We start from the raw sequence: 27916 nt of genomic DNA, 5'->3' as shown, positions 1-27916 counted from the left end.
CACCAAACACAATGTTCCATCTAACATCCTCCACAAGTTCCTTGCGTTGGATGTTAGAATTCCTCAGATTGTGCCAAATATTCCTGACCCACCTGCAATCCCTTAGTGCATGTAAAAAGCTTTCTTCCTTCTCCCTACACAGTGGAAAGGAAAAGCCTTCTCCGATCCATTGTCAAGTGCCTCTAATGTCTGAGAGGTAAAACTGCTTGCCCAACCTTCCACAGAAGATATTTTATTCGCTCCAAGCCTCCCCATCTCCAAATACTTCTAAACAAGTTATTCTCTTCAGCGTTGTGAGCATTTGTCAAAATTAAATACGCATCTCATGTAGGAAAATTTCCACCATCTGAGGTGCTCCATTCCAAAAAATCATCATGGCTAGAGCTATAGGGAGCTCTAATACCTTGAATCTTCTAAATAATATCTGCGGGCAGATCAAGGACCATACTTTCCACGTCCCATTTACTAGAAACATATTTAAAACTAATGAAAAATCACTTAAGCTTGCAAATTATTTGAGCATATAATTGCATCAAATATTGGAAAGAAGAGTTTTGTTTCTAACAATAATCTTACTCAATTCACACACAATTATAAAAAAAGATAAATAATATAAAATTCATTTAAAGTATTTAAGATTAAATTGATATGCCAACTCCCATATTTTTATCAAAACTTTCAATTAGGTTTTGAATTTTTTTAATTTGATACTTAAATATTTTTTATTCAACAAGAACTAGTCTAGTGTTTGCACCTCCATGTACTTATAATTAAGTGCTTGTGATTAATTTTTTATAACAATAATTAGACATAGACGCAATTGAAAAAAAATTCTGGGATCTAATTAAAAAATAAAGTAAAAAAACCTAATTAAAAATTGAGTTTTACTAACGAATATCTTTAGAATAATAATTAAGAAACTAAAACAAAATATTTAGTTCGAAGATTATAGAAGAGTGCAAAAAAAGTCCTAAACAACACTATTTTATACATCTAAAAAAAATTATTTTTTCTTAAATTTTTTAACTTAAGGACAAGTTAACATTTCCCTTAAAAATTTAGTAAAAGTATGAATACCAACAAAATAATTAAACTACTATTTAATGCACTAGTAAAAAACTTTTAATAACATTGTGCCACATTTACTAATTTCTCCCTTATAGTCACAACTCACACAACCGAAGTCAACACAAATTAACGTCTTTCTCAGTTCGGAGTTCAGACACATTTAAACAAAAAAATTCATAAAATGCTCGCGGGAGTGGCCACTGCACACTACACTGCCCAGTGGCCACCCGCCACTGCATTCATCCCACACTCCAAACATTAATTCTCAGGAAAAAAAACAAAACAAGGTGCGATTCTTTCTAATTCATTATGTCATTTTGCAGTTATGGTAATCCCTTGAATGCACCCTACGTACTTTCCATCTCGGCAATATACTTCGATTCTTTCAATTCAATTTCTCGTATAAAAGTGAAACCTTTACCGTTCAGCAGTTGATGAAAACCTAACATTTTCTTTTTCTTTTTTTGTGTTTTCTGAGAAACAGCGGCGTGATGGCGGCGAAACGGCTTATTGTCGTCGTGGAGAGCACCGCCGCCATGGGGCCCTATTGGGAGACCATTCTGAGGGATTATCTCGACAAGATTATCAGGTTCCTTTTCTCTTCCCCTTTTTTTTCCTATCAATTTTAATACTAGTTTCGATTTTTCCATTCAATTTTTTTTATCGGCAAATATTAGTTTGATAGAATGTTAGTTTTGTTAGCCGAGTTGTTAGCCGAGGAGATCGAACCTTGACCTTTCCCCTTAAACATCCAATCTGTCTCATATCTCCATTTTTCCTTTCAAATAAGGGATTTTCTTTTCCTTTTTTTTTTCTTTTCTTGTTGGTGTGTTAGGTTCTGATTTTGATTTTAATATTGGTTAAGGCTTTGATTTTGGTGCTTTGCTCAAAGTGTGGTTCTTTTTGGTTGGTTGATTGTTATTGATTTCAGAAAAAGAAATTGGGGATTTTCTTTTCTTTTTCTTTGGTTTTTGATATTAGTTATGGGTTTGATTTTGGTGCTGTGCTCAAAGTGTGATTCGTATGGGTTGATTGTTATTGATTTCCGAAAAAGAAAAAGAGAAACACAGGAGTTGAAAGGTACATGTATGTTAAATAAAGAATATAAAATATTTATTGAGAAAAGAGAGAGGTTATTCTAGATTTCTATAGAAAAGAGAGAGAATGTTAGAGAGAGAGAGGGAGAGTGAGAGAGAGAGAGAGAGTGAGAGATACAGAGAAAGCCAAGGAGAGAGGGAGAGTGAGAGAGAGAGAGAGAGAGACTCAGAGAGAGACAGACAGAATGGTAGAGCGAGCTGGAGACAGAGATGGTGTGACTCTGAGAAAACGAGGGGGAATGACAGAACCTTAACTGAGGATCGTAAGCAATACAAGGAGGTTGGTGGGAATATCCTACATGAGGATGAAGGGGAATGGTCTACGGTGGTCAGACGAAAGGTAGCTAAGGAAAATAAGAAGGCATTAGTAGCGGAGAGATCAACATCCTTTCGCGAGGCTCGGGATAACTCAACTCATCACCATTTCGATTGGAGGAACAACAGAGACATTACCTCTTATTACTTCACCCACTTTCCCGAAGAAGCAAATGAAGAGTTGCTCTGGAGGTACTTCAAACGCTGGGGGGACGTACGGGAAGTCTTCATTGCCAAACGCTGTAATAAGGAGGGTAGGAGGTACGGATTTGTGCGGTTTAAGGGAGTCTCGGACGCTAGAGAACTGGAAGTGAAGTTGGACAACATATTTATTAACGATTATAAGTTGTTTGTCAACTTGCCTCGGTTTGCAAGAACACCAAGGACTCAACAACTGAAGCAGAAAGGTAGTATAGGGGGGAAGTCAAAAGAGGAGCTATACAAACCTCCAGCAGACACGATCACAGCACCTCGGGAAACTTACGCTGAAGTGACGACCAAGGGAGCTACCCCAGGTGTCAACATGACAGGTGAGGTGGCATCACATACCATCTCGATCACACCTAGTAAAGATAAGGGATACTGGTGTAAGGACGCCTGGGTAGGGAGGTTGAAGAAGGTAATGGCGGTGGAGAGTATAGAGGACCGAATAGCATGGGATTTAGGTTATAATATCGGCACCAAATACCTCGGCGATGATATGATTCTCCTTATGGGGTTGTCGGAGGAAAAGGTGCACCACATCATCCAAACGGAGAAGAACAATGGGAGCTCCCTGTTTTACTCTCTGGAGAGGTGGAGACTGGGATGTAGGCCACATAACAGGGTCGTTTGGTTGCAAGTTTGGGGATTTCCGATAGAGTTGTGGAGTGCGGACCATTTCAGGAAAGTCACCTCCTTCATCGGCGACGTTATCGAAATGGACGACGATGCTGAAGATTGACGAAGACTGGACCGAGCTCGTCTTCTCGTTTGAACTCCCCTCCCGCCGGCGATATTAAAGGAGATTGTCGTTCGCGTAGCTGAGCTTGAATACCAGGTTTGGTTCGTGGAGGAGACATCGAGTGGCGAAGTGGTGAACCAGAAGACTAACTCTGTGCCCGATTTTTGGTCTGACGAGGTCACGTCGGAGGAAGGCGGTCTTGTCGGAGAAGACGATGACGACGGCGACGGTGGTCCCTCGTACTCGCTGGACCACCCACCGCCGAACCTGGTATCCCCTCGAAACCATCAGGTAATACGCAAATCCGCTGGTCTTTGCGACGAACTTGGTCTGATGGGTAAAACCCATTCTGACGACGACCACAGAGAGGAGACAGTGATCAGAAAGGAGGAAAGCCAGGGTCTTTTTACGGCAAACGTTGACTCTGGATTTACAGAAGCAGAACCGAAAGTAGGGGAAGCCTTTCCTAAAGAGTCATTTGAGCACAGCTCTCAAGTTGACTCTCGAAAGAAGGAGAATCATCCTGAAGGAAAAGATTTGAACGGTGGAATAAAGATGCTTGGAGACCAGCCCCCTTACGGAATATACATACAAGATCCTTTGCTAGTGGAACCCCACACACACTTGCACCCCTTGCAGACCCAATCAGGTAGTGGGCCAAGTGACAGCTTGGGCCCATTTTGGAAAAATGATGGGAGTAACAACGACAGCCATACCTTTGTAGCCCAAACCCCCAATCACAAGCCTGAAAAATACTCTAAAGTCTATAGAAGACATAGAGTTTCACAGCCCAAAACCTCTCAGCTTAAACCCGTGGCAGAAGAACCCCAAGTGCTAGAAGGAATTACAGACACACCCATCAGCACTGATATTCAGAACCAAGAACTTTTAGAAACAGAAGGGAAATTAAAAAGCATAATTGTCTGCAACAACCAGCTGTTGGAAGAGGCACATCACCTATGGGAATTGGGGACTCATATGGGCATGGAAGTAGACAAATGCCACTCTGATTTTATACAAACCTTTGCAGATATGGAGGTTAGGGACAGGAATGAAGCTTCGGAGTTGGGAGAGAGGAAAACTCATAGATGAATATCCTCTCCTACAATATAAGAGGGCTGGGTAGAGGCATTAAATGGGCCTCTATCAGAAAATTGGTTGGGAAGCATAAAGTGGATGTTTTGTGTTTGCAAGAAACAAAAAGGGAGTCTCTTTCCAAGGCAGATTGTCAGGTTTTATGGGGACATCCAGATGTTGCCTGGGAGTGGCAACCTGCTGAGAATACTGCAGGGGGGCTGCTGTGCATTTGGGATAACAATAACTTTCAAGTTGACTTCAGAATCTCTGAAAAGGGATTTATCCTGCTGGGTGGTACTTGGTTACCTGAGATGCAAAGAGTGACTGTGATCTATATCTATACTCCTTGTGATAGTGAAGGTAAAAGACAGCTGTGGCAGAGCTTGAGTAGAAGGAAATCTCAATTTCAGGGGGAATGCTGGTGTCTGGTAGGGGACTTTAATTGTGTGAGGAGTCCATCTGAAAGATTGGGAAGCAATCGGAGCAATTCAGATAATGGCCTAATATCTAAGTTCAATGATTGGCTTGCTACAATGGAGGTTGATGATATTCCTTGTGTGGGTAAACCCTTTACTTGGGTCAGACCTAATGGCTCATGCCAAAGTAAATTAGACAGAGTGTGTGTCTCTGATGGCTGGCTGTCCAAATGGCCTGACAGTTCTCAATTTAATCTTGAGAGGAATTATTCTGATCACTGTCCTATTATCATGTATTCTAAATGCATTGACTGGGGCCCTAAACCTTTTAAGGTTTATGATGGATGGCTAATGAATAATAAATTTCAGAAGGTAGTGAGGGAATGTTGGTCAGAATATCAACCCATGGGGTGGGGTGGTTATGCTTTAAAATGCAAGCTCCAACATCTCAAACAAAGGCTGAAAGTTTGGAGTAAAGACAACATAGGAGACCTGGGTAACACAGTCAAACAGCTCCAAGAGAATCTAAATACTTTGGAAAATTCTATGATAGATCAACCTTCTGATCAACAAGTCAAGGAACTCAAGAAAATCCAAGCTGACCTTTGGGAAAAAGCTACTATGTATGAGTCTATTGTGAGGCAGAAATCAAGATGCAGATGGATCAAAGAGGGGGATAGCAACACAACCTATTTTCATAGAGTTATGAATGTGAGGAGAAGGAGAAATGCTTTGAGGGGGATGCAGATTGGTGACACCTGGGTGGAAAACCCTAACATTATTAAGGCTGAAATCCTTCAACACTTTCAAAACAGGTTCAATGAGCCTCTCTTAAACAGACCTAACCTGGATGGGGTTGCTTTTAAAAGTCTGACTTCTATTCAGAGAGATATTATGATTGAACCTTTTAAAGAGGAAGAGATCAGATGTGCTGTGTGGGCTTGTGGCAATGACAAAAGCCCAGGACCAGATGGCTTTAATTTCAGATTTATAAAGCAGTTTTGGAAGGAATTGAAGCCTGATTTCCTAAGATTTATAGCAGAATTCCATGTGAATGCTTCCTTCCCCAAGGGTCTCAACTCATCCTTCATTGCCTTAATCCCCAAGATTAAGGACCCTCAATCCTTCAATGATTTCAGACCCATATCCCTCATTGGATGTGCTTATAAAATCATCGCTAAACTTTTGGCCAGCAGACTCAGCAAGGTGATGAAATACCTCATCGATGAAAGGCAGTCAGCATTTGTGAAGGATAGACAGCTGCTCCATGGTGTTTTAATTGCCAATGAGGTGGTTGAGGAGGCTAGGAGGTCTAAGAGGCCTTGTATGGTGTTTAAAGTGGACTTTGAAAAAGCTTACGACTCCGTGTCATGGCAATTTCTGCTTTATATGATGGGAAGAATGGGGTTCCATGATAAATGGATTGGTTGGATTAAGGGGTGCCTCTCATCAGCCTCTATATCTGTCCTAGTCAATGGAAGCCCTACTTCTGAGTTTAAGCCCCAAAGAGGCTTGAGACAAGGGGACCCTTTGGCTCCATTGTTGTTTGTCTTGGTGGCTGAAGGCCTGACTGGAATGATGAGGGAAGCTTTAATCAAAAACTGTTTTCAAAGCTTTTTGGTGGGGAAGCATAAGATCCCGGTGAACATCCTCCAATTTGCCGATGACACTATCTTTTTTGGAGAAGCTTCAATGGAAAATGTCAAAACTGTGAAGGCCATGCTTAGAAGCTATGAGATGGTTTCAGGCTTGAGAATTAACTTTGCCAAGAGCCACTTTGGTGTTATTGGACAACCTGAAGAATGGGCTTGTTCTGCTGCTGATTTTCTTAATTGTGCTATGCTTCAATTCCCCTTTTGTTACCTTGGGTTGCCTATAGGCATTAATCCGAGAAGAAAAATGGTTTGGGAGCCTATCATAAAAAAATTTGAAGCTAGGTTGAACAAGTGGAACCAAAGGAGCATCTCTATGGCTGGAAGAATCACCCTTATTAATGCTGTTCTAACAGCATTACCCTTGTTCTACTTGTCCTTCTATAGGGCTCCTTCTGCAGTGATTAATAGATTAAATGTTATCCAAAGACACTTCCTTTGGGGTGGCAATTCTGAAGGAAAGAAGATTGCTTGGTTAGCTTGGAATAAAGTTTGCTCACCTAGAGAATCGGGAGGTTTGGGTATTAAAGATATCAAGGCTTTTAACAATGCTCTTTTAATTAAATGGAAATGGATGATGTTCCAGCAAAGTGATCAGCTATGGTGCCGTATTCTGAACTCTAAATACAGAGGCTGGAGAGGCTTGGAAGGGGGGCCACCAAAGCCTAATTTCTCTCATTGGTGGTCAGACTTGAGATCCATTAACCAGCAAGGATGTATGGCTGAGGTTTCTAAACAGTTTACTTGAAGGCTGGGAAGAGGTGACCAAATTCTATTTTGGGAGGATTATTGGATGGATGGGGGGATAGCTCTTAAAGATAAATATCCAGAGCTATATCACATTTCCTTGCAAAAACAGCATATAGTAGCTGAGATGGGTTCTTCCAGTGAAGCGGGGTGGGAATGGAAATTCTTGTGGAGGCGCAATCTCTTTGACAATGAAATGGGGATGGCCTCTGATTTTATTGACCATACAGCTGGCATTAATTTAAATGTATTGGTTAAGGATAGTTGGGTGTGGGGAGCTACTTATAATGGGATTTTTTCTTCTAAATCTGCCTATTTATGCATTAAAGCTGAACAGTCTTCTAAAGATCATCAGCTTGGGTTCTGCCAGCTGTGGGGTACCAAAATCCCTCCCAGAGCTCTAATTTATGCGTGGAGATTGCTTTGGGACAGGCTCCCTACTAAGGAGAATTTAGCCAAGAGACAAGTTGATCTTGCCAATGATTCATGCCCCTTTTGTCAAAGCCACTCTGAATCTAGCTCTCATCTGTTTTTCACTTGTCAAAAAGTTCTGCCTTTGTGGTGGGAATTCAATACTTGGGTAAATGAGCCTAGAGCTCTCCCTTGCAGGCCTATGGATCATTTCCTTCAGCATTCTTTCATAGCAGGTTCGAAGGCTTTAAATTCAAGAAGGAGAATTTGGTGGATAGCAGCTACTCGGTCCATATGGAAGCTCAGAAATGATGTGATCTTTCATAATCAGCCTTTCCACATTTCTAAGTTGGTGGATAACACTAACTTCCTCACTTGGTCCTGGTTGAGGGGATGGGAAAAGGACTTCAATGCCCCTTTTCACCAATGGTCTACAGCCATGCCTATGGCCTTTACTTAGCTAGTGGTCTGTTGGGTTAAGGATTTTGGGGGCTTCTTGTAGGGCATTTGTGTTATGTATTTTTGGACTCATGATCCTGGAGATGTTATCTCCTTCTTCTCTTGTAGTACCTCTGGTACTATTATTTGATTAATATATATATTATATCTTTGCAGTCCAAAAAAAAAAAAAAATATTTATTGATTTGAAAACATTTATAATAAAAAATTAACAAATCCTTATAAATAATACATCTCACAAGCAAGGATGAATGAGTTTGATTAAAAACAAAGATGAACATAGGAAAATTGAAAGAAATATGAAAGATCCCTAAATTTGCCTGAGAAGTTGTCATATTTTTTTTGGGAAAACTGATCTAGCTAATACCTAACGGATAACTAGTTATACCCCAAGCCTCACATTTAATCATCTTAGAGTCATTCTCAAGCTGCTTACAATTTTCTTAAAAGAAATAATTTTGCTGAGTAGCCAGGTGTTGAGAAACTGCTCTTACTCTGACTACACTGAATTCACCAAAAATTCCAAAATCCAAAGATCGTTTTCTGAATGATAGTGGCTGCTCTGCTATGTTAAATAGGTAACAGTGTCTGATCTAGTACAAAAGAGCAGGACAATATATTTGTTAGTTCTGTACTTGTAAACATAGTATTTTGAGATTTGGAATTTAACAGAAGTCATAGCTTAGCATAGCTAGTTTCGTTCCTCATCTGCTTAGGACTTTGATATTATAAAAACCATACATCGGCCATCACGCCTCAAGGTTCCAATTTTGTTTATATACAAATTTCAGTTTTCTTCTGTTGTCGTATTGCTCAAGTTATTTTTGAGGTTACATATTTTCATAGATGATGCAAATCACCTGTTTTAACCTACTGTGGTGTTTGTACAGATGTTTTGGTGAAAATGACTCAACTGTGCAGGTAATATGCATTTTGCTTTGATGAAAATTACACAATTTACGGGAAAAATGAAAGAAAATTATAGTATCTAACGTGTCACTGCACACTTCTGATTTAGTAGGTTTATATCTTATTAGGTGAATGTCTTAGTTATTTTCATGGACTTCAGAAAGAAGTATTCTTTCCTGATGGCCTGCCAACAGAAGTAGCTAAGCTTTAAGCCTAAAGTTTCTCTTGATGTGGCAAAACACTAATATATATATTATTATTAGTTACTACTCACACTTACTAACTGTAAAAAGGTTTTGCTAGCTAATTGTTGATTGTTTAGAGAGGTCAGAAGTGAATTTATTGAAATCATACTAGTACATGTGATATTCTTTGTCTTGCTGAATGATATGATCATTTGGTTCATCTATTAAATTTATGTTTTCCCCTTTCTTTTGCAGAACTCTTGTTCCAATGTGGAGTTTGCTCTAGTCTCCTATAATACACATGGATGTTATTCTGGTATAGTTTTGCTAATATTCTTTTTTCATGTCACATGAATCATGGCTGTTTAAAAAATGTCCATTCAGAGTTTTTTTTTTCAAAACGTATAGAACTAATGTTGTTGCAGCGATCCTGTGCCAGTTCATCTTATTTTTTATTTACACCTGGTTTGCATTTCAAATAATTTCATACCTTATGTATTACAAAATGGAAAAAAGGAACAAAGACAAATCATTTCTAAATATAAAATTTCTGCAACTCCGCGTGTTTGAAAAATAAAACAAATAGTTTCTATTTATAAAATTTGTGCAATGTGTGTTTGTTTTTCTTAATTGCAAGTTAAACTAAAAACTTGACAAAGGTTATCTATGCACCATTTACTGAGAATATACTCTCTTGGACAATGACAGAATTATATGCAATATAATCTCTTGGTTAGTCTACTGAATAATTTTACTTAGTTGAACATCATTGGATGCAGGTTGTCTTGTGCAACGGACTGGCTGGACAAGAGATCCAGATGTTTTCTTCATGTGGCTATCATCTATACCCTTTAGTGGTGGCGGTTTTAATGATGCAGTGATTGCTGAAGGGCTTGCTGAAGCTCTGGTGGTATGCATACTGTCTACATTTAGTTTCCTGTTTGCTTGTATTCTTTCAATGTTCATTTCATATGTATATATATATATAGATAGATAGATATAGATATAGATATATCTAATCATGATCATTCCTTTATGTTGTTTCCTTTTACTTCTTGACTCTCTCACTACACAAATTCACATGTGTATGAATGCTTTGCTTTCTTATTGAGTTATTTATTTTGATCAAAATATTCTTATGAAACAGAGTTAGATGGAGTAGTACGGGTTAACATTTGGGGGATATAGGACAAGGTCTGGATCACAGTGAGAGTTATGGTATTTGTTGAGAATCTGAAAGATATTTAAATGATATTGTAATAAATTTAGTTTGTAGGCATATAATCCCTGATTTACAGGAAACCAAATATCTTGTATTTTTGTGTAACACATGGTTTTCACACAAATATCCCTTAGTTCTCTCATTTTACATGGTATCAGTGCCAGGTTGAGGGAATAACGAAAACCGTCCCCCACCGTGTCCCCAGTGGACCTTTCTGGTGGTCGCACTTATTCCAGCGACCTGCTTCCTCTTTTCAGACGGCCCTTTCTCCTTCTCTGACGTCTTTTCCGGCCGCTGCTAGCAGGTGTCACTTTACAGCCATTTTTATCCGCATTCTGTTGGACCTCTCTGCTCGTCACCCTTCTTTCCACATTTTGGTGGGCCTTTATGCTCGTCACACTTATTCTGACGACCTGTTTCTGCAACTCTGGCACATTTTTCGGCGACTGCCGCTGCCACCTCCCACTGGGAACATTTCAGATCGGCAAACCTACCATCATCAGCACCATCCGCCGATCTACATGACGGTGGTTATGGCGTCTTGATTGGGCTTTCCATGCTCCCTCACGTGCCCATTCTTTTCGTGCCAAACATCACCAGTGCAAATTTGTTTTCCAGCGCACTAGAGCGTGTGCTGCTGCAGTTGATGGCTCGCTTCCACCTCTGGCATGATACCTCCCTAGCCCATCTACCTCTGAAGTTTGGGGCCATTCTGACTCCGTATGCCAGTACTTCCTTTGTAAACCGACGATTTAGGTACTGTTTGTTTTGCGATTTTGGACACTGTGCAGTTCATTTTTGACGTGTTTTGCGTTGCTGCAAAGAATTTTCCAGTCGCCTATGCTACGGCCGCCTCTTTTTAGTGTGTTTTCTAAGGCCACGGCCTTCATCTTGCCGCTCATATTCTGGCAAAGAACTTTCTGGTTGCCTATTCTGTCTCTGTCCCCTTTTGCCCACGGCTACCTGCCATGTGGGACTCTTAACACATCCCTCTATCTAGGGGTGACTACAATTAGTTGACTTTTTCCAACAAGAGGAAACAAAATATCCTCTATTTATATGCAATTATTGTAACTATCCTATACAATTATCACAGTGATAATTATGGTACTTAGAAAATTACCCATGTTTAATTATTGGAACTTGGAAGTGCATACTTATCTCTGATGGAGCACTGAATGTTGAGAGTGAGACTGAGTAAGGCATGGATCAGTTGTTGGGCTCCAAACAGGACAAGCCCAAGATTTGGAAGGTCTATACATGTAGGAAAGTGAAGTGGGTAGAGAGTGAGTTAGTTAGAAGCTGACCTGGCAGGTTGTTGTGCCACACAGCGTGTTATAGGGTGTGTGAAAGAATAGTGGAAGGCAGTTAGTCAGTTTCTGGGTAATTTTGGACAGAGAATTTGTTCTGAGAAGCCCAGGCTCTGGTGTTTTGCCTCTTGTAAGAGATCAGGCTCTCTTTTAATTTCAATAAATAATACATTCTGTTTTCCGAGGCTTCATTAATTATTTGAAGTGCATATATATCTTAATAGCAATAGTTTAGTGCATGAAAAAAAGTTTTAACTACAAAATAAGTCAAGTATTTGAGCTAAATAATGGTGGATCACTGTGGTAGTTATACTGCTGTGCAGTTTTAGTGGTAGATGTATGTTTTGAACTGAATTAAGTTCAGGAGCTGAGTTGGAATGTTCACAATTTTCATTATAGTTGAACCAGAGTTATTAATAGTGCACTTTCACATTGATATCACGGTGGAGTGTCTGTCAGCTGCTACAAAAATTGATTCGTGCTGTGTTTTCCCTTCGCTTTCACAATTGCAGCCCCAAAAGCAGTCATTCTTGGTGCTACAAAGTTGCTATATTGAGGGGTTTAGAAAACCTTTTTTGGCCCTTGAAACTATCATTTTGGCAGTTTCTTAAAGGCAAACTTGACATTTTCCATTCCTTTATCAGAACATAACCCTAACCCGAGCATTCTTCCACACTTCTCATCTTTTCTGGTTGAGAATTGAGACCCACTTTTTGACCGACACCTTCTACTATGTGCAGCCAGAGTCACCCATTCTGTTATGTGCATAGAGTAGTACATACAGAGTTTTCTGTTTCATGTGAAAAACAGAGTGACATGCACTCTATTTTAAGTTATAATATTCAAAATCTTATCATTTTATTATTACCTTTATTTGGGTGAGGTGCATTCTATTTGGCCCCTCACCTCAAAGCATTCAAACATAGAAGCCCCTATCCCAACACTGTTTTTACCCCCTCCTCTTGTTTTTGTCGTTATTGAGGATTTTCTTATCCTCTATCCCTTTGTGCTTCTATCTCTGTCTCTTAAATTTCTTTTTGATCCAAAAACGCTGCAGCAAAGCTGTTCAATGTCTTTTTCTGTTAGAGAAGAAAAATTCCTTATGAACCATAATATATGTAAAACGTTTAACAGCCTTAATTGGTATTTCCATTTGGACTGAATCTTTGTTCTTTGAGGCTACAGTTTTCCTGAATCTGTGCTTTTCTTTTCCATTTGTGGATAGTCTAGTCTATTCAGTGGATGTATTCATTTCTGTGAATGCCTTTGTGCTGCTAATCATGTAATTAGTGTACATTATAACTGGATCTCCATACACTTATTTTGGATATCTTTTGATAGCTTCAATGCATTTTTGGGAGTGTAAAGTCTTTAGCAATTTCAGTCTGATAAGTCCTTCATAGTTCATAACCTATAATAGATTTTTCTAAAATTGTAGTACATAATTTAAAACTTTTACTTAGAACTTTGTGGGCATCTCTTTGGCCTCAAAGATGGATTTTGATCCTCACATATCTATGTTGGAATGCTTAGATGTTCCCAAATTCTCAAAGTGGAGACCCTAATCAGCAGAATGTAGACATGCACCAGCATTGCATCCTTGTTGCAGCAAGTAATCCTTATCCGTTGCAGACACCAATTTATGTTCCGCAACTGCAGAACCTAGAGCAGAGTGAAACCATTGACTCATTCCCAGGGAACCGTTTATATGATGCTGAAGCTGTAGCTAAAGCATTTCCTCAGGTATTCTTTGTTTTATCTATCTATCTATCTATATTTATTTATTTTTAATGGAACTCTGTTTTCGTTTGCTGTTAACTTAGTCTATGTGTGTTCACTTTGATTTATGGTATGCAATCTTCTGGATGCAGTTTTCTATTTCTCTATCAGTCATCTGCCCGAAAGAACTTCCTAAAATTAAAGGCATCTACAATGCAGTAAGGATGGCTTATCACCGTTCTACTAAAATTTTAACATGTCTTTATATGTTTACTTCTAATATGATGGCAAACAAAATGTGTTATGTACATGCTGTCTAAAATTAAGTAATGGTATTCAACATTGAAAATTTTAGCATTGAATTGAGTTACAATATTTGAAATCATTTTCATTTTAAGTTCTGGATTTGTATTAAATGAATAAAACAATAAATTAATCTATACTAAAACAAACCACTGTATTTTAATAATTTTCATAAGGATAAGGTTGCTGCCGAAAAGATCTAATGGCCACTTACATGCTGGATGTTTTCAGCACCGTGTTACTGAAATTCCATCTTTGTTTGTTCCAAAGAAGCATGGCATTGACACAGACACTGGATGTGACATTAACATTAATACCAATATTATGACACAATCAGCATTTTAAAGTAATCTGTGGTGTCTAACATGAAGTATTGAAAATCCAATGTATGCCTAAACACAAGCATTCCATTCATTCAAGTATTCTTCCAGTTTCTGTTTGACTGTCTTAAATTTTGAGCACTAAATTGATCTTTTGTTATAAAGCAGATTTTATACAGTCTGCTGATTGCTAGAGTTTTGAATTTTGAATTTATGTATTTTGTTTTTTTCCCTTGCTTTTCTAATTGAGCAAACATAATGAAACTGTCGAAATTATAGGGTTTAGCCAGAGAAAGGACGAGAAAGAAATTGAATGAACGACATAAGATTATAATGATATGATTTGTAATAATTTCATACAAAATATTGACCAAATGGTTAAGCCTAAGCCCTCAAATACAATTAGACTACTAATTGTAATTAAATTATGAATATCAAATAAATCAGGAAACACAATGAGTCGGAAGTAATTCCAGATTGCTCCCTTCTTTGGATGATAATTTGATCGCACAATATATTCTAAAAATTGCACAAGTTATTTTGTAGATATGCTAATAGAGACTATCTTTTTTCTGCTGTTCAATTTATTTCATGATATCGATCATATTCTTTTGGCATTGTAGGGAAATCGAAATAGTAAAGCAGCTGATCCACCAGTTTTGGCTAAAACCCCTCATTTTCTTATTTTAATATCAGAAGGTTTCAGGGAAGCACAGGGTGCATTAAAGGTTGGTGAGGTATGTTCACTTCCTCCTTTTAACCTACATAGAAGTTCACTCCTCAAACTTCAGTTTTACAGCATTAAGCATTGTCCTTTTCTTTTGTCTTGGAAAATTTCAGTCCATTTAGTATAAATTTCACTTAATATGAAAAAGGTAATTTCACCATTTTCTATTATTAATTCATTTTGTTTGGCACGAATAGGGTATCTACTATCTAGTAGCTTTATCATCATTTTCTTTGCATGTCCTGAGAATAATCAAGTGCAAATTTTCTTTTAAAGCTTGTATTTGAATGTTAGTGTAATGAGGTGGATAAAGCGTCACTGGTACTTACTGTTTCATCAATTGTAACTTTCATTTGACGGGCATTCAATTTGGAAGAAGTTGGGCTTACTTCCAGATTTCAATTACTATTTTTCACTTTCCAGTGCATGGCTCTTTCTATTATGGTTTCCCTACAGCAACATTTTGGCATCTTATATCTTGTTTGAATCTTGGTTTGATACATTGTCGTCTTTGAATACATTGAATGTTGAGAACTTTAGCCTATATTAATATCTATTATATCTAGTTTCTTGTTCTTTCATTTTCCCCAAATTTTTTCTTAGTGCTACTTTCATTATATAGTGCCAGAGTTGTACTTACTGTTAAAATGAAACTTTTTCGTTCTTATTTATTATAATTACATTGAATTCTTTTCTTTCCTTTATCTTTTTGCATTATTTATTTGATTTAACTGTCTTTGTCCAAAATTCCTATTTTGTGATTTACAATTATACCTCAAAGATGGAGAAATATAAAGGTGTTTCTATGAATGCAGATTGTTGGAATATATGTAAATATATTAGTCAATCCTGTAATTATGGTAATTAAGAATTAAGATATTAAGGATCCTTGTAATTATTGTATGAGATGATATAGTAAATATATTAGTCAATCCTATGATTGTTTATAGTGCCTCTGGTGTGACATTTAACACAGATTTTTCTCTTCTCTCTTTTCTTTCTCATTTCAACATGGTATCTTGAACCTGATGAGAGGCAATCCTAATCTGTGTTTGCCTGGTGGACCCACTGTTGAAATTTTAATATTTTTTTTCCAGTAACCATGTTCTACTCCAGTGCATTATCAATGGGCACCTCTTAAAATTTCCAATGAGTAACAAAATTTATTCAAAAGCCACCAGGGGACCTATAACAAATTTACATTGGGAGATCCAGGAGAGAATGGAAATATTGGAAAGGGAAGAAAAAAGTTGTAAGCAAACTGAGACAATAGAGAACATACTACTAAATAAGCTTAAGCTATTGGTTTTATATCTAATAAGTACTTTTAAAAACAACTTGCTTTACTATTTTTAACACTATTGCTATTCAAGTGTATGCTTAACTAAGGCTTGCACTACAATTAATAATCTTAGCTAAAAATGGCATCTCAAGCTTGAGAATACAGAATGTTATGGTTGAAATAAGCAAGATAAATATTGGAAGTTTATCTAGATAATTACCTGACTTACATGTGTGATTCTAAATCTAATCATTATATGTAGAAGCTTATCTCAGATAAACCTTCAATCTCTTTTTATGTTCTTTAGTGAGGAACTGGTAAAGATTCAATGCTTTGATACAATCTGGTGAGTGAGTGTCCGAGGGTAGATAATTACTGCCATGTATTTATGTTACTCTTGCATATACACCACTACACTCAGTCTAATACACCCTTAGCTTAGGGTACAATAAAAGAGTGATTCCTAGTTCCTTAGTTTTTCGAAAATATCTTAAATTAGCACTAGGAAAAAAATACTGTATGGAGATCTTCATATTTTATGTTGTATGTTGGTTGTAATTATATCTTTATGGCTTTTTCAGTCTCATTCTTAACAATGGCACTTGATGTAATTTTGTAGCAACTGTTTAGTTCTTTGGTGATCCTGAAACATAATTTCTTTTTGGCAGGGTTACAGCAATTCTTCTGAGTCTGAGAAGTAAGTTCAGGAAGTTGTATTATCTTTTCCCCGAAGAAGTGTAGAACATGTGGTTGAAGTTTATAACAATATTGTCCCAAAATTATTACTGTTGTTATTTGCTGTTGAGTTGATTTTGGTCTTTGAACTTGAGTTTCAAAGTTACAAACTTGACCTGCCTTATTTGTTACCTCAAAATGGTTTTATTTCATTGGTGATGATTTATGGAAGACAATTTTCTTTGCACTTGTTTCTATTTTATAAAATTATTAGACTTAGATCCTATCTACTTGTAGAAAAACAAAGGCAGTCACTTACCCTGGGATGTCTTTTATTGCTAATATATATTTATGTGAATTGCAATGTTCATTTTTGTGAAGAAGGTTAGTAAGCTTGTTTGGCAAACAAGTCCATCATACTGATCATAGCATGAATTTTTTTTACTAAAGTCTAGAATTTTTTATTTAGAAAGTCATGTTTAGTAATAGAGATTTGTAGAAAATAGAGAATTGGTAATCTCTCTTGTAGTTGGAGATCTTCAATATTTTTTAGGTTCTCCAAATATTTCATCTCTTCACGGGGACAAAGTACGTTAGTGTTTTATGTTTTAAGAGAAGTAAGAAAAGAATTATTCCATATTTTGTTAATTAACTGGTAAGATAATCTTCTCCATTCCTTGGTCTTTTGGACCAGAGTGTGAGGCTTATATATGAGTTTATTCCCCCTCTTGTCCTGTTCTGTCTCGAGAGTTTCACAAACTGAGTCTAGTGCTCATTATAGGAAGTTGATAATTTATACTGCATGAACTTGGTATCAGAATAAAAATTTATCTATTTTCAAGTTATGTTTGGGTGCAATAATACCAGCATTTATGCACTGAATGCCTTAAAAGAGAATCTGATTTTTTTCCAAACACCACCAGCAGACCCAACCCTGGATGAAAGATGGGTTTTTCGTTTGGTAGTTGGCCAATGTCAAACTTTGTTGAATCCTTTATGACCTGGATCAACAATAAGTGTAAGTGTGTAACTAATGTCCTGTATCTGTATGGGTAAAGTACAGTGTTAAATGAACCAGAGCTTCTACATCAGCTCTCAAGATATGGGTAGACGCATTTGTCCCTGTAAGTAGGATTCAAATTGTTTAAACTTTTAAGCACAGAGGGATCAAGATCTTGATCGGTTGATCCTCACTATGAAACTATAGGAAGAGTAATGATAGGAATACAAAGAGAGGCTACAATGAGAAAGTCAAATCACATGGAGATATTTAAAAGGGTTAGACAAACACCTAAAAAAGATTTGGGAGAAATCATTTAATGAGAAAGTCAAATAACATGGAGATATTTAAAAGGGTTAGACAAAGACCTAAAAAAGATTTGGGAGAAATCGTTTAAAAATACCCTTGTTCTAAATGGTTTTTTTTTTTTTTTTACTGAAATTGCCCATTATTATTCATTGATGTATTTAGCCAACCCTACCTAGTATGGTAAGGCTTGGTTGTTCTGTTCATTTATCATAGTACACAACAGAGAATTTTTAGGTTTACACAAGCTAAAGAGAGATCAGCAATATGAAGGATTCGGAGCTATTTACACCACAAGTGTGTTTGTCAGCAAGCAGCAAGCAACACCATATTATATTTTGTGAACACATTATGATGAGTCCTGTAAACCAGTGTGAAGAGTTTCAGTCTTTAAAGCATTGAAAGGATAAAGACTAGTCTAGAGCCAATGTAGCAATAGGCATGTAAGCTCTGTTATTACCAATGCTAGCTCTTTAATGTCTAGCCTCTTGCTTGTAGCTCTATGCTAGCAAGAGCTAGCTGGCCTCAAAAGCCTAATTCTTGAAACAATGGAATGGTATTTGCTAGCCTACTTCCTTTTGCCTTGAGCTAAATCATTTTCCCTTGTGCCTAGGGTCTGGGTTTGAGTCCTACATTGAAAAATTAGGTATTAAGTCATAGGAACTGTTAGAAGTCTCGCATTGAGTAGAAATAAACTACTTGATGTGGTACTGAAGCCTTGAGGTTCTCCCACTTAATGGACTAGTCTTTTGTGTTGGGCTCTCCTTGTGTGCTTAAGTCCTAACCATTGGTGCTTTCGTTGAGAGTCGGGCCACGAAAAGGACTACCTATAATAGGCTGGATTAAGATGCAAACTGAATACTGATAGCTGAGTGAAGCCATCCAAGGGAAAAGGCTACCTCTGGGTCAGTGTCAATAGAGTGAAAGCTGTCGTGGAGGTCCCACCTGATGGACTAGTCTTTTGAGTTGGGTTCTCCTCTTGTGCTTAAGTCCTAACAGATACACCTTTTGACTGACATTTATTCTTCCAAAACCAACTGCTGGAAGTTAAAATACTAAATTAGGGTTTTAGAATATTTTGATTTTCGAACAATTGTCAACTATAGCTAATAGTTGTTAATTAGCTCTAGTTGTTTGGACTGGGGATCAGTTGGCCAATTTATATCTATGAACTAGCTTGAGTGGGAGTGTTAGGTGTATTTAACATAATTCTAAATTTGCTAATGAACCTAGACTAATTTTGTATTAGTTAGAAGTTTACGTAAAGATCTCATGTGTTTCTTTGATGCATATTCCAATGGATTGGAGAGCTCTTCTAGGCTGATTCATATATTTTCTTTTAGTTATTTCCATAGTTATCAACACTCTTTTAAATCCCAAATAGCTGCTGGCTCCAAAAGTGCTATAGCGAGATAGCATATTGCTGGATAGCCACTATTTTGAAATTTTTTATATAGTTTTTATAATGTATATACTATATACATATATATTCTCAGAAATGATAAAAAATACACCAAATTAATGGAATTCATAATTAACAATAAAGAGTCATAGGTTTCAGAAATGATAAAAAATACACCAAATTAATGGAATTCATAATTAACAATAAAGAGTCATAGGTGTCTTAACCAAAACATATAAGTAAATACCAACAAAAGTCAAATACAATTTGATAGGAATTAGCAATCATCATCATCATCATCTTCTAAATCCAAGTATTTATCATTTTCACTACTATTACATCTATAGATTTCACTTTTGGAAATTAAAATCCCAAAAATAGCCCTCCTAAGCCCTAATGTCTCTATTCAAAGGGATTTTTTTTGGAATCAACACATAGTGACACTATAGCGCTCACTATGGTCGCTATTCAGCCCTCTATTTGGACTACTATGACCACTACACTTAAATGCTCCACTACGGCAACCCCTGTAACGGGGAAGGGCTGCTTTGCACTGCTATAGCAGTGCTATAGTGTGCTATTTAAAACATTGGTTATCAATAGCGAGCTATAGTGGTGTAGATGGCAATGGGGGCATTATGAAGTTTGAATAACAGTGTGTTTCCAAATATGGACCGTAGTGGCCAAAATAGTGTACGTAGTGGCTCTAGGGCGAGGTTTTTGAGAAACCCGATTTTACCCTCAACACAACATTGTTTTTTTTTTCCTAGATAGGAATTATCAATCATTGTCATCTTCCAAATCCTAGTCTTCATAATTTTCACTATTATTACATGATTTACATCTATAGATTTCTCTTTTGGGAAATTAAAACCCCAAAAATGGCCATCCAAAACAGCCCCAATGTCTCTATTCAGAGGGTTTTTTTTGGAATCAACACAGCACCACTATAGCGCCCACTATGGTCACTATTCAGCCTGCTACTACACTAATGCTCCACTATGGCAGCCCCTGTAGTGGGCAAGTGCTGCTCTGCACATTTAATACTGTGATTATTATTAGTGCGCTATAGTGGTGTAGACGGCATTTTGGGGGCACTACAAAGTTTGAATAACAATGCTTTTCCAAATATGGACTGTAGTGGCCAAACAGTGTATGTAGTGGCTCTAGAGTGAGGGTTTTCCATGCTTTTTTGAATGGGTGGGTGTGGGGGTGGTGGTGGTGGAGGGATAGGTTGAGATTTCTCTCCACCTGTTTGGAATTCATTGGATGTATTTTCATGTTTCTATATACTGTGCAATCAATACTATTTTCGGCAGCACCCACCTTCCATAGTTCCATTATTTTCTCTACTCTAAACTCTGAATCACTTCTGCTCTGAACTTTGAAGTTTGAATCCTCTTTTCTCTTCTCTGAGAAACAGCCACCCTCACTTTGTATTTGAAATATGAATGTCTTCTGAAATTTGTTTGGTTCCTTGACTTGTTATTTACTTGTATGTTATACTTAAAAACTATGACCTTTTATGGTGAATGTGTCATGAATTTTGATTAATTTTTTAATGTTTGAGCATTTATATGTATATACGTTATTAAATCTTTATATAGAATTTGGCATTTGTCCTGCTATGCTTTATACTTCTATACCATTTTTGTGATTGGGCACTATGCACCACCATTGCAGATTGATTACTATGGTCATTTTGGATGTTGTTAGGTGGATGTGGATTCTTGATCTTCCTGTCTCTTAAATTAATTCTTTTATAATATAAAGTATAATTTAACTGTTCTTATTCTTGCTTTGTGAGCTAGGTATTATTTAAATGGTAATCCCAGGCATAAGCTTACTAAATGTTTGTGGAAAAGCTTTTATGAGTAAGGTTTTTGTGCAGCATTGATGCTTTCCAATAAAAGGCAACATTTACAGAAAAATAGATTTTATCTTGTGTTCATACTTTGGCAGTTGATGTTCATGCTGTATTTACTATTTGTTTCATAAAGCCATTAATGTTTCTTTATGAGGAAAATTATATTTCAAATCTCAATTTAAATGAAAAAATGTAAAACTTTTGGCCAATTGATTCAGTGGTGTTAAATGTGAATTCTAATGAAAAAGTGATATATAAGTTTCAGTTTTATCAATCACATTCTAAATTAACTTTGATAAAGATTCATATGGGAACTTCTCTTGCTAGAAGTGTTGGAGTTTTATACACCTTCTCTGATACTAACACGTGTACGACTCATGTTAGACACTCCTACCTAGGTGTAAAAAAAATTTTATGCACCCAAACACTTGGGTGGACACCTCCATATGGATTGACACTTTAAGGACATCGGTATTAATATAAATTTCATTTTTTTGGACATTCAAAAAGACAACTTAGAATATAAAAGATATTGTCTGTTTTTTTTGAGAGATTTGTTATCATAAGAAGTGAATATACAAGAATATAAAATTCTTGATCATCAATTTAGATGTTTTTCTTTTATTTTTTATGTTTGTTATGCTTAATTTCATTTGAGTTTACATACATACATACATATATATGTCCTAGGTTTTTGGACATCAGCATTTTCAGTATCATGTTAGGTGTTTGTGTCAAAGTCCATGCTTAATTTATTTTGGCATTGTTATCTGACTAAATCTTCATCAGATGCTTTATGTCTTAGGTTTAAGTTCATTAATTTTCTAGATTTACTAACATATTATTGCTTTAATTGATCTCAGAGTTGCAGCAAAATGGCCCCCTGTAATGCAAATAGTTCAGCTTATATCTCAAGCCACATGAATAACAAGTAATTCCTTATTTCAACTTTTGTGATGCTCATGTGTGTGTCTGTGAGTGTGTATTTGGTCTTAACGTTTTGTTCTGTTGCTAGAGAATATGTAGTTTTTCAGGCAATGAACCCATATGGATTTCGTGGTCACCTGGAGGATAAGAAAAAGCTGGTAAGTTATCTTTGGGTTTCTATTTTTTCCCCCTTTCCATGTAACCCCCCTTCTCTTAAATTTAGATTATCTTTTCTTACTACAGTGTTGATGCTTTCCTGAATTCTTCCCTCAAGCTTTTGCTTTTGAAAGATTGTAGAAATTTAGATCTAGTATTTCTATGAACATTTCAACTCAACAACTTAATCCCAACTGGTTTGAATTTATAATAATACTTGTCACTCATAAAATATTAATGTAAGTTGCATGGCATTCATGTCTTTCTCACTATGATTTAGCTAAATGACCTCTGCATAAGCTGTTTGAAAAAGATCTGAGACTAGTTTTGATTTATATCAATTATCGAAGTCCCTTGGTCTTATTGTGGAACACTAGATTTGTTCATCTACTTAGGAAAATCGTTTGCTAGTAGGAAGGCTTTGGCAAAAAACGAGGCAGCTAACATTTTTTGGTAGTGTACAGCTTAAATAGTTCATTGGTGTGTGCTTGGAATAGAATGGCTATATATTTGAGGGTGTTTCTTTTCCTCTAAACTTGTTATGTGATAGTTATTTTGTTTCTCTATTGTTTTGTGCTTGCAGCTGCTTCAAAGGTTGCTATTCTGGATAAATAGAGAACTTGAGATTGTGGCCTTGCTGCAATTCTTATTTGGCAAATAGTCTTTCCAAGCACTTTTCCTTTTCTCTTTGTGGCTATGCTTTCTCGTGGTAAGTATATATAACAATGGTGGACAACTTTTGAAACTTATATTTCTTATTCCGACATTAACTAATGATCCCCTATAAATAGAAAAGTTTGAAAATAGTGTCTAGCTGTTTTGCAACAATGGAATCCATCTGGTATTATAAATAAATTTTACATATTTTCGTTCATTTGCTCTATGACTTATATCTAAAGCCTATTCCTCTTGTTGATGAAAAGCCATTGTGGACTTTTCTGGAAATTCAAGTCCTTTTCTAGCCTTTGGCACCAACTACCTCCTGACCTTGGCCTACCTATTGGTCTTTGACTATAGTAACGTAACCCTTTCTATAAGCCTCAGTAATTGAGGTATGAGATATGAGACTTTCCTTCATATGCTGATTGGGCAGTTCCCCTATTGAGTATTGATAGAAGATTCACTTGTTATTGTGTATTTATCAATCATAATAAGATATGCTTGAAGACTAAGAAATAGATCTTAGTCACAGGATCAAGTGTCAAATTACAAACTCATTTAGTTAAAACAACTACTTAAAGAGCTCTATTTTTTTGTCTGTTGAAAATCAGAATATAATATTCTTATTCTATTGATAATAGCTGTTTATAGGCACATAATATTTGATTTAGAGGAATATAAAATCTTCTATATATGTATAATTGATGTAATCAACCTATATAAACACACGTCGGCTATGTACATTCATACATGATTTTAGATCACCATCCCTCTGTTTCTCCTATTTTCACATGGTATCTAGAGCCTAACAGAGATATCATGAAAATTGTGCTCACCGGGACCCACTGTCCCCTGTGGACCCTTCTGCTCGTCTTACTTCTTCCGGTAAACTTTATGGCATCTTTTTTTGGCTATATTCGGTCACCGATGCAACTCTGATGAGTATTTTGGCGGCCACCAACTAGATCCGGATTACCCCTCACTGATCTACTCAGTCGTACCAACGTTGACGTCAAACTCTTTCTCACATGTGGATTCTTTTCCTCACCAAATAGCTCCTTCTTTTGGCGCTTCGCTGACACGTCTAGCCACCTTTTTTTTTTTTTGAATGAGTGCTAGGTTATGTTCCAAGTAAAACTCTAACTTTGAAGAAAGAACATAACCTTTTATGTCAAACATGCATGCTTGCACCCACCTGAATTTCAATACAAGTAACTTACTCTAAGCAGTTTCAATTTAAAGTCAACCTCAATGATTATAAGCTCGAAACAATTTAGAGGTTAATAACCTACCTTGGAGACACACTGAAACATACTCAAAGTTAAGAGCTCTAAGTCCGTACCTATCTACACAAACAAGTCAAATACAAAAGTTGATGAATAGAAAAATAGACAATAAATGAATTAACCTATAAATACACTCAAATACGAGAAACCGAAATTAGATTTAACAACTAATATAGAATATCATAAGTTCATAACAAGAGGTTAATTTAATGATCTACCTTGTAGACACACTGAAGCATACTCAAAGTTAAGAGCTCTAAGTCCGTACCTATCTACATAAACAAGTCAAATACAAAAGCAAGTTGATGAATAGCAAAATAGACAATAAATGAATTAACCTATAAATACACACAAATATGAGAAATCGAAATTAGATTTAACAACTAATATAGAATATCATAAATTCATAACAATACTACCAATGCTCCAAAACTACCAAAAACATGAGTTGCATTATATGTAGAAGCCAATTGAAAATGTAATAATCTAGGAATAATTTGCCCCTACCTACAAGCCTATCAGTTATCATTTAAATAAAAGTTTGCATGTTGTAGAACTCCTTGGGCATTTGGCCATTTTTTGTAGCATTTCAAGCTTGTCTTGCGCAATTTGAGGAATTTGTATAACTGATTGTTAAATTGGAGATTGACATAGTATGTAAAGCTCTTGAATTCTGTATTATATATTTCGCAAATCGCAGCTCACACTCCTTCCCTTCATAATTAAGAATAGTGCACTTCTTAAGTTGTGAAGAAATGCATTCAAGAGCAAACTGTACACAAGACCAAATCTTGAAAGTGGACCCTTTCATGGGCAAAATCTTTTGAGCCGAAAAGGTTTGAAGCTTGGGGCAATGCATGAGCATTTCAAACTCCAAATGTCATGTCATATAGTCATTATAGTTGAGCTCCAAATGAATCAAATTGTGAAACACTAGAAAACACTCTTGGTTGAACAACACATATCCAAGGTCTTGGTCAATTTTCGCCTAACATGTGAATAGGTTTTTATTAACTTGGTTGGGACATGAACACGTCTTATTCTCATCACTCAATAATTTCTCGAAAAATAAAGAAACAAATTAAATGTTTTTTGTCCCTTTGCATCGATACCTCTTATTTAGAATCACAGATACTCCACATTACACACTGCCTTCAGAGGAAACTCGAACCCATAATTATCACAAATATTTCCCCTCACCAACTTGGGTATGCTTTGAAACTCTATGACATCAATCTTATTCGCTTCCAAATCCTTGAGAATAGGATACCTGCGAAGAAGCTCCGGGTGATATCGACCATTTGAGATGCTAAAATAATCTGAAAGCATTATTTTGAGAGCAGGCATCTGAATTGACCCAAGAATGTTCACGTGAAAGCCACACAACTAGAGAAAGAAAAACGTTATGCAACTCAAGACGCTACTTGTCAGCTTGATTGTGCCATTTAACTTGACATGGAGGTGCTCGAGTTTAGGCTGAACGACATAATAATATAATCATATTAGTAGTTTAATATTGTTTTAATCATTTATTTCAATTATTTTTTTTATTTTTAATAATTTAATATCTCAGTTATTGGTGTATTAAATATATTTTATAATATATACGTTAGAGAAACAACCATTTATCTAAAAAGTATTGTCAAACAAGAACTTATTGAGCATGAAGTCTTAAACAACTTTATTTTACTTAATTTTTACTTGAAGACATTTGTAAGTAAAAATTTCAAACAAATTCTATTTTATTTTCTGTTTTTATTTTAGTTTTAATTTGAAGTCATATTAAAGTTTAAAATAATTGAAAAACACATTAAAAAAATAATATAAAAATTGTAAATTATAAATTCAACACCGTATGCGATGCACGGTACACACATGAGTAGTTATCATGAAATAATAGATGGATTAAAACTCATTAAGTATAGTGATAGATGCATTTTTTAGAGATAAAATTAAACAAAATTAGTAATTAAATTATATTATTTAAACCAATGTATCGGAGGCGATTGAATTAAAAAAAATTATATTGTGGTTCGCCTAATGGATTATTGATATTGTGGGGCTGAAAATATGGATTTGAGAAATATATGAAGACTTCTAAAAATAAATTAGTAACGATTATTCGCACTAGAGTAAGCAAAATAATTTTGCTTGAAAGATGAGTTAATCTGGATGAGATATTAATTTTCAACTGAGAAAGACTTTTAGAAATATTTTTTAGGCCTCTAATCCCGTAGATAATGTTTTGGGTCATTGAGCGTTGCATATTATATTTTAAAAAGAAGTTCATTAAAATAATAAGTAAATTGATAAAAATGCACCAATGTATAACAAATGCTTTAAAATTTAATTAAAAGAATTATGTTTCATCATGCATTCATATAGAGAAATTTTAAAGAATGAAACTTACACTTAGGTGCGGGTGAGAAATGAGATAGTGCATGTCATCGTATTGTTCTTAGAGATATAGTCTCATACAATTGTTTTATACGTTAAAATCTAAATGTAAATTAATTAGTATAAAAAATATGCATAAGATATAACTAAACCTACTTTTTTATTTGCTGAATAAATCTACTTTTTTAACACATTAAATTCATTTTTTCTCGTTTCACAATAGAGGACTTTTTTACTAGAGAATTTTATCCAATCAAAATTAAAATTCCTTTTATGTAATTAGTATATATATTCCATAACAAAAAATCAAATTAAATCCACGTGATCATTATTATCTTCACCATTTAGAATTAGTGTCTAAAATCAATTTTAGGTAAATCACTATTTATTTCTTATTCATTATCATCTCACTTAAATAAATTATTCAACATTTTATTTTATTTTTAAACAATTTTTGTATACATGTATATTTCAATTTATTAATTTTTCTACAGAGTCAATTTATTAAAATCAAAATTGAGTTCATGTAGTCATTATTATCTTCTCCATAAAAAATTTGTTTCTAAAATCAATTATTAGTCAAACCATTATTCGTTTTCATTTAGTATCTTCTCATTTGAATAAACTATTCAAGATTTTCTTTACCTAGAAAAAAAATAGTTTTCTTTTATAAATTTACATGTATATGTCAATTTATTAAAGTAGAAAAGATATATACAATATAGCACATGAAGATGAACATTTTCTTATAAAAGTAAGTAGGAAAATTTATATTTTATTAACTTCTTATTTATTATCTTCTCACATAAATAAATCATTCAATATTTTTGTCTACCTGGACAAGTTATATGCCAATGTATTAAAAGAAAAAAAATATAGAAAACATAACACATGGATGAATTTTTTTTCATTTTTATAAAAAAAATTCCACTTAATTCACGATGATAAACAACTTATCTAAAATTATATTAATATCTAAATTATTATTGTAAAATTATATATTTTTTGTTATAATAGTTTTAATTTTATAGTATTTTTTATGACTTTATTTTTCGTGACTTAAATTTTTTAGTGAATA

General features: G+C 35.5%; 1 protein-coding gene and 1 long non-coding RNA gene across 9 annotated transcripts; one reads left to right on the top strand and one right to left on the bottom strand.

Annotated features, from left to right (window-relative positions):
- The first annotated feature begins 1199 nt into the window (after positions 1-1199).
- On the top strand, positions 1200-26086 carry LOC100803783 (mediator of RNA polymerase II transcription subunit 25). Of its 8 annotated transcripts, XR_005889585.1 has the most exons (13): positions 1200-1355; positions 1553-1657; positions 9076-9106; positions 9535-9595; positions 10059-10189; positions 13345-13554; positions 13683-13748; positions 14777-14890; positions 16831-16859; positions 21357-21419; positions 22276-22343; positions 22428-22497; positions 23079-23150. XR_005889585.1 is itself a non-coding variant. In XM_014766181.3 (12 exons), exons 2-11 carry the CDS (start codon positions 1560-1562, stop codon positions 23154-23156), a joined length of 927 nt encoding a protein of 308 aa, XP_014621667.1. In that variant the 5' UTR covers positions 1200-1355; positions 1553-1559; the 3' UTR covers positions 23157-23204; positions 25707-26086. The 8 variants fall into 8 exon arrangements, 4 of the variants coding, with proteins under 4 accessions (XP_014621667.1, XP_014621662.1, XP_014621671.1 ...); XR_005889593.1 differs by lacking the exon at positions 13683-13748; XR_001384342.3 differs by lacking the exon at positions 21357-21419.
- LOC121173993 (uncharacterized) lies at positions 23813-24746 on the bottom strand. Its single transcript, XR_005889598.1, has 3 exons — positions 24660-24746; positions 24448-24501; positions 23813-24350 (listed from the first exon to the last, which is right to left on the bottom strand). It is a non-coding gene; the product is annotated as an uncharacterized lncRNA (long non-coding RNA).
- Positions 26087-27916: the final 1830 nt, after the last annotated feature.

The sequence above is a fragment of the Glycine max genome, chromosome 2 (assembly GCF_000004515.6).
Source record: "Glycine max cultivar Williams 82 chromosome 2, Glycine_max_v4.0, whole genome shotgun sequence".
NCBI classification, from domain to species: domain Eukaryota; kingdom Viridiplantae; phylum Streptophyta; class Magnoliopsida; order Fabales; family Fabaceae; genus Glycine; species Glycine max.
Note: the sequence above shows the minus strand (reverse complement) of the source record. Positions and strands in the feature narration are given on the sequence as shown.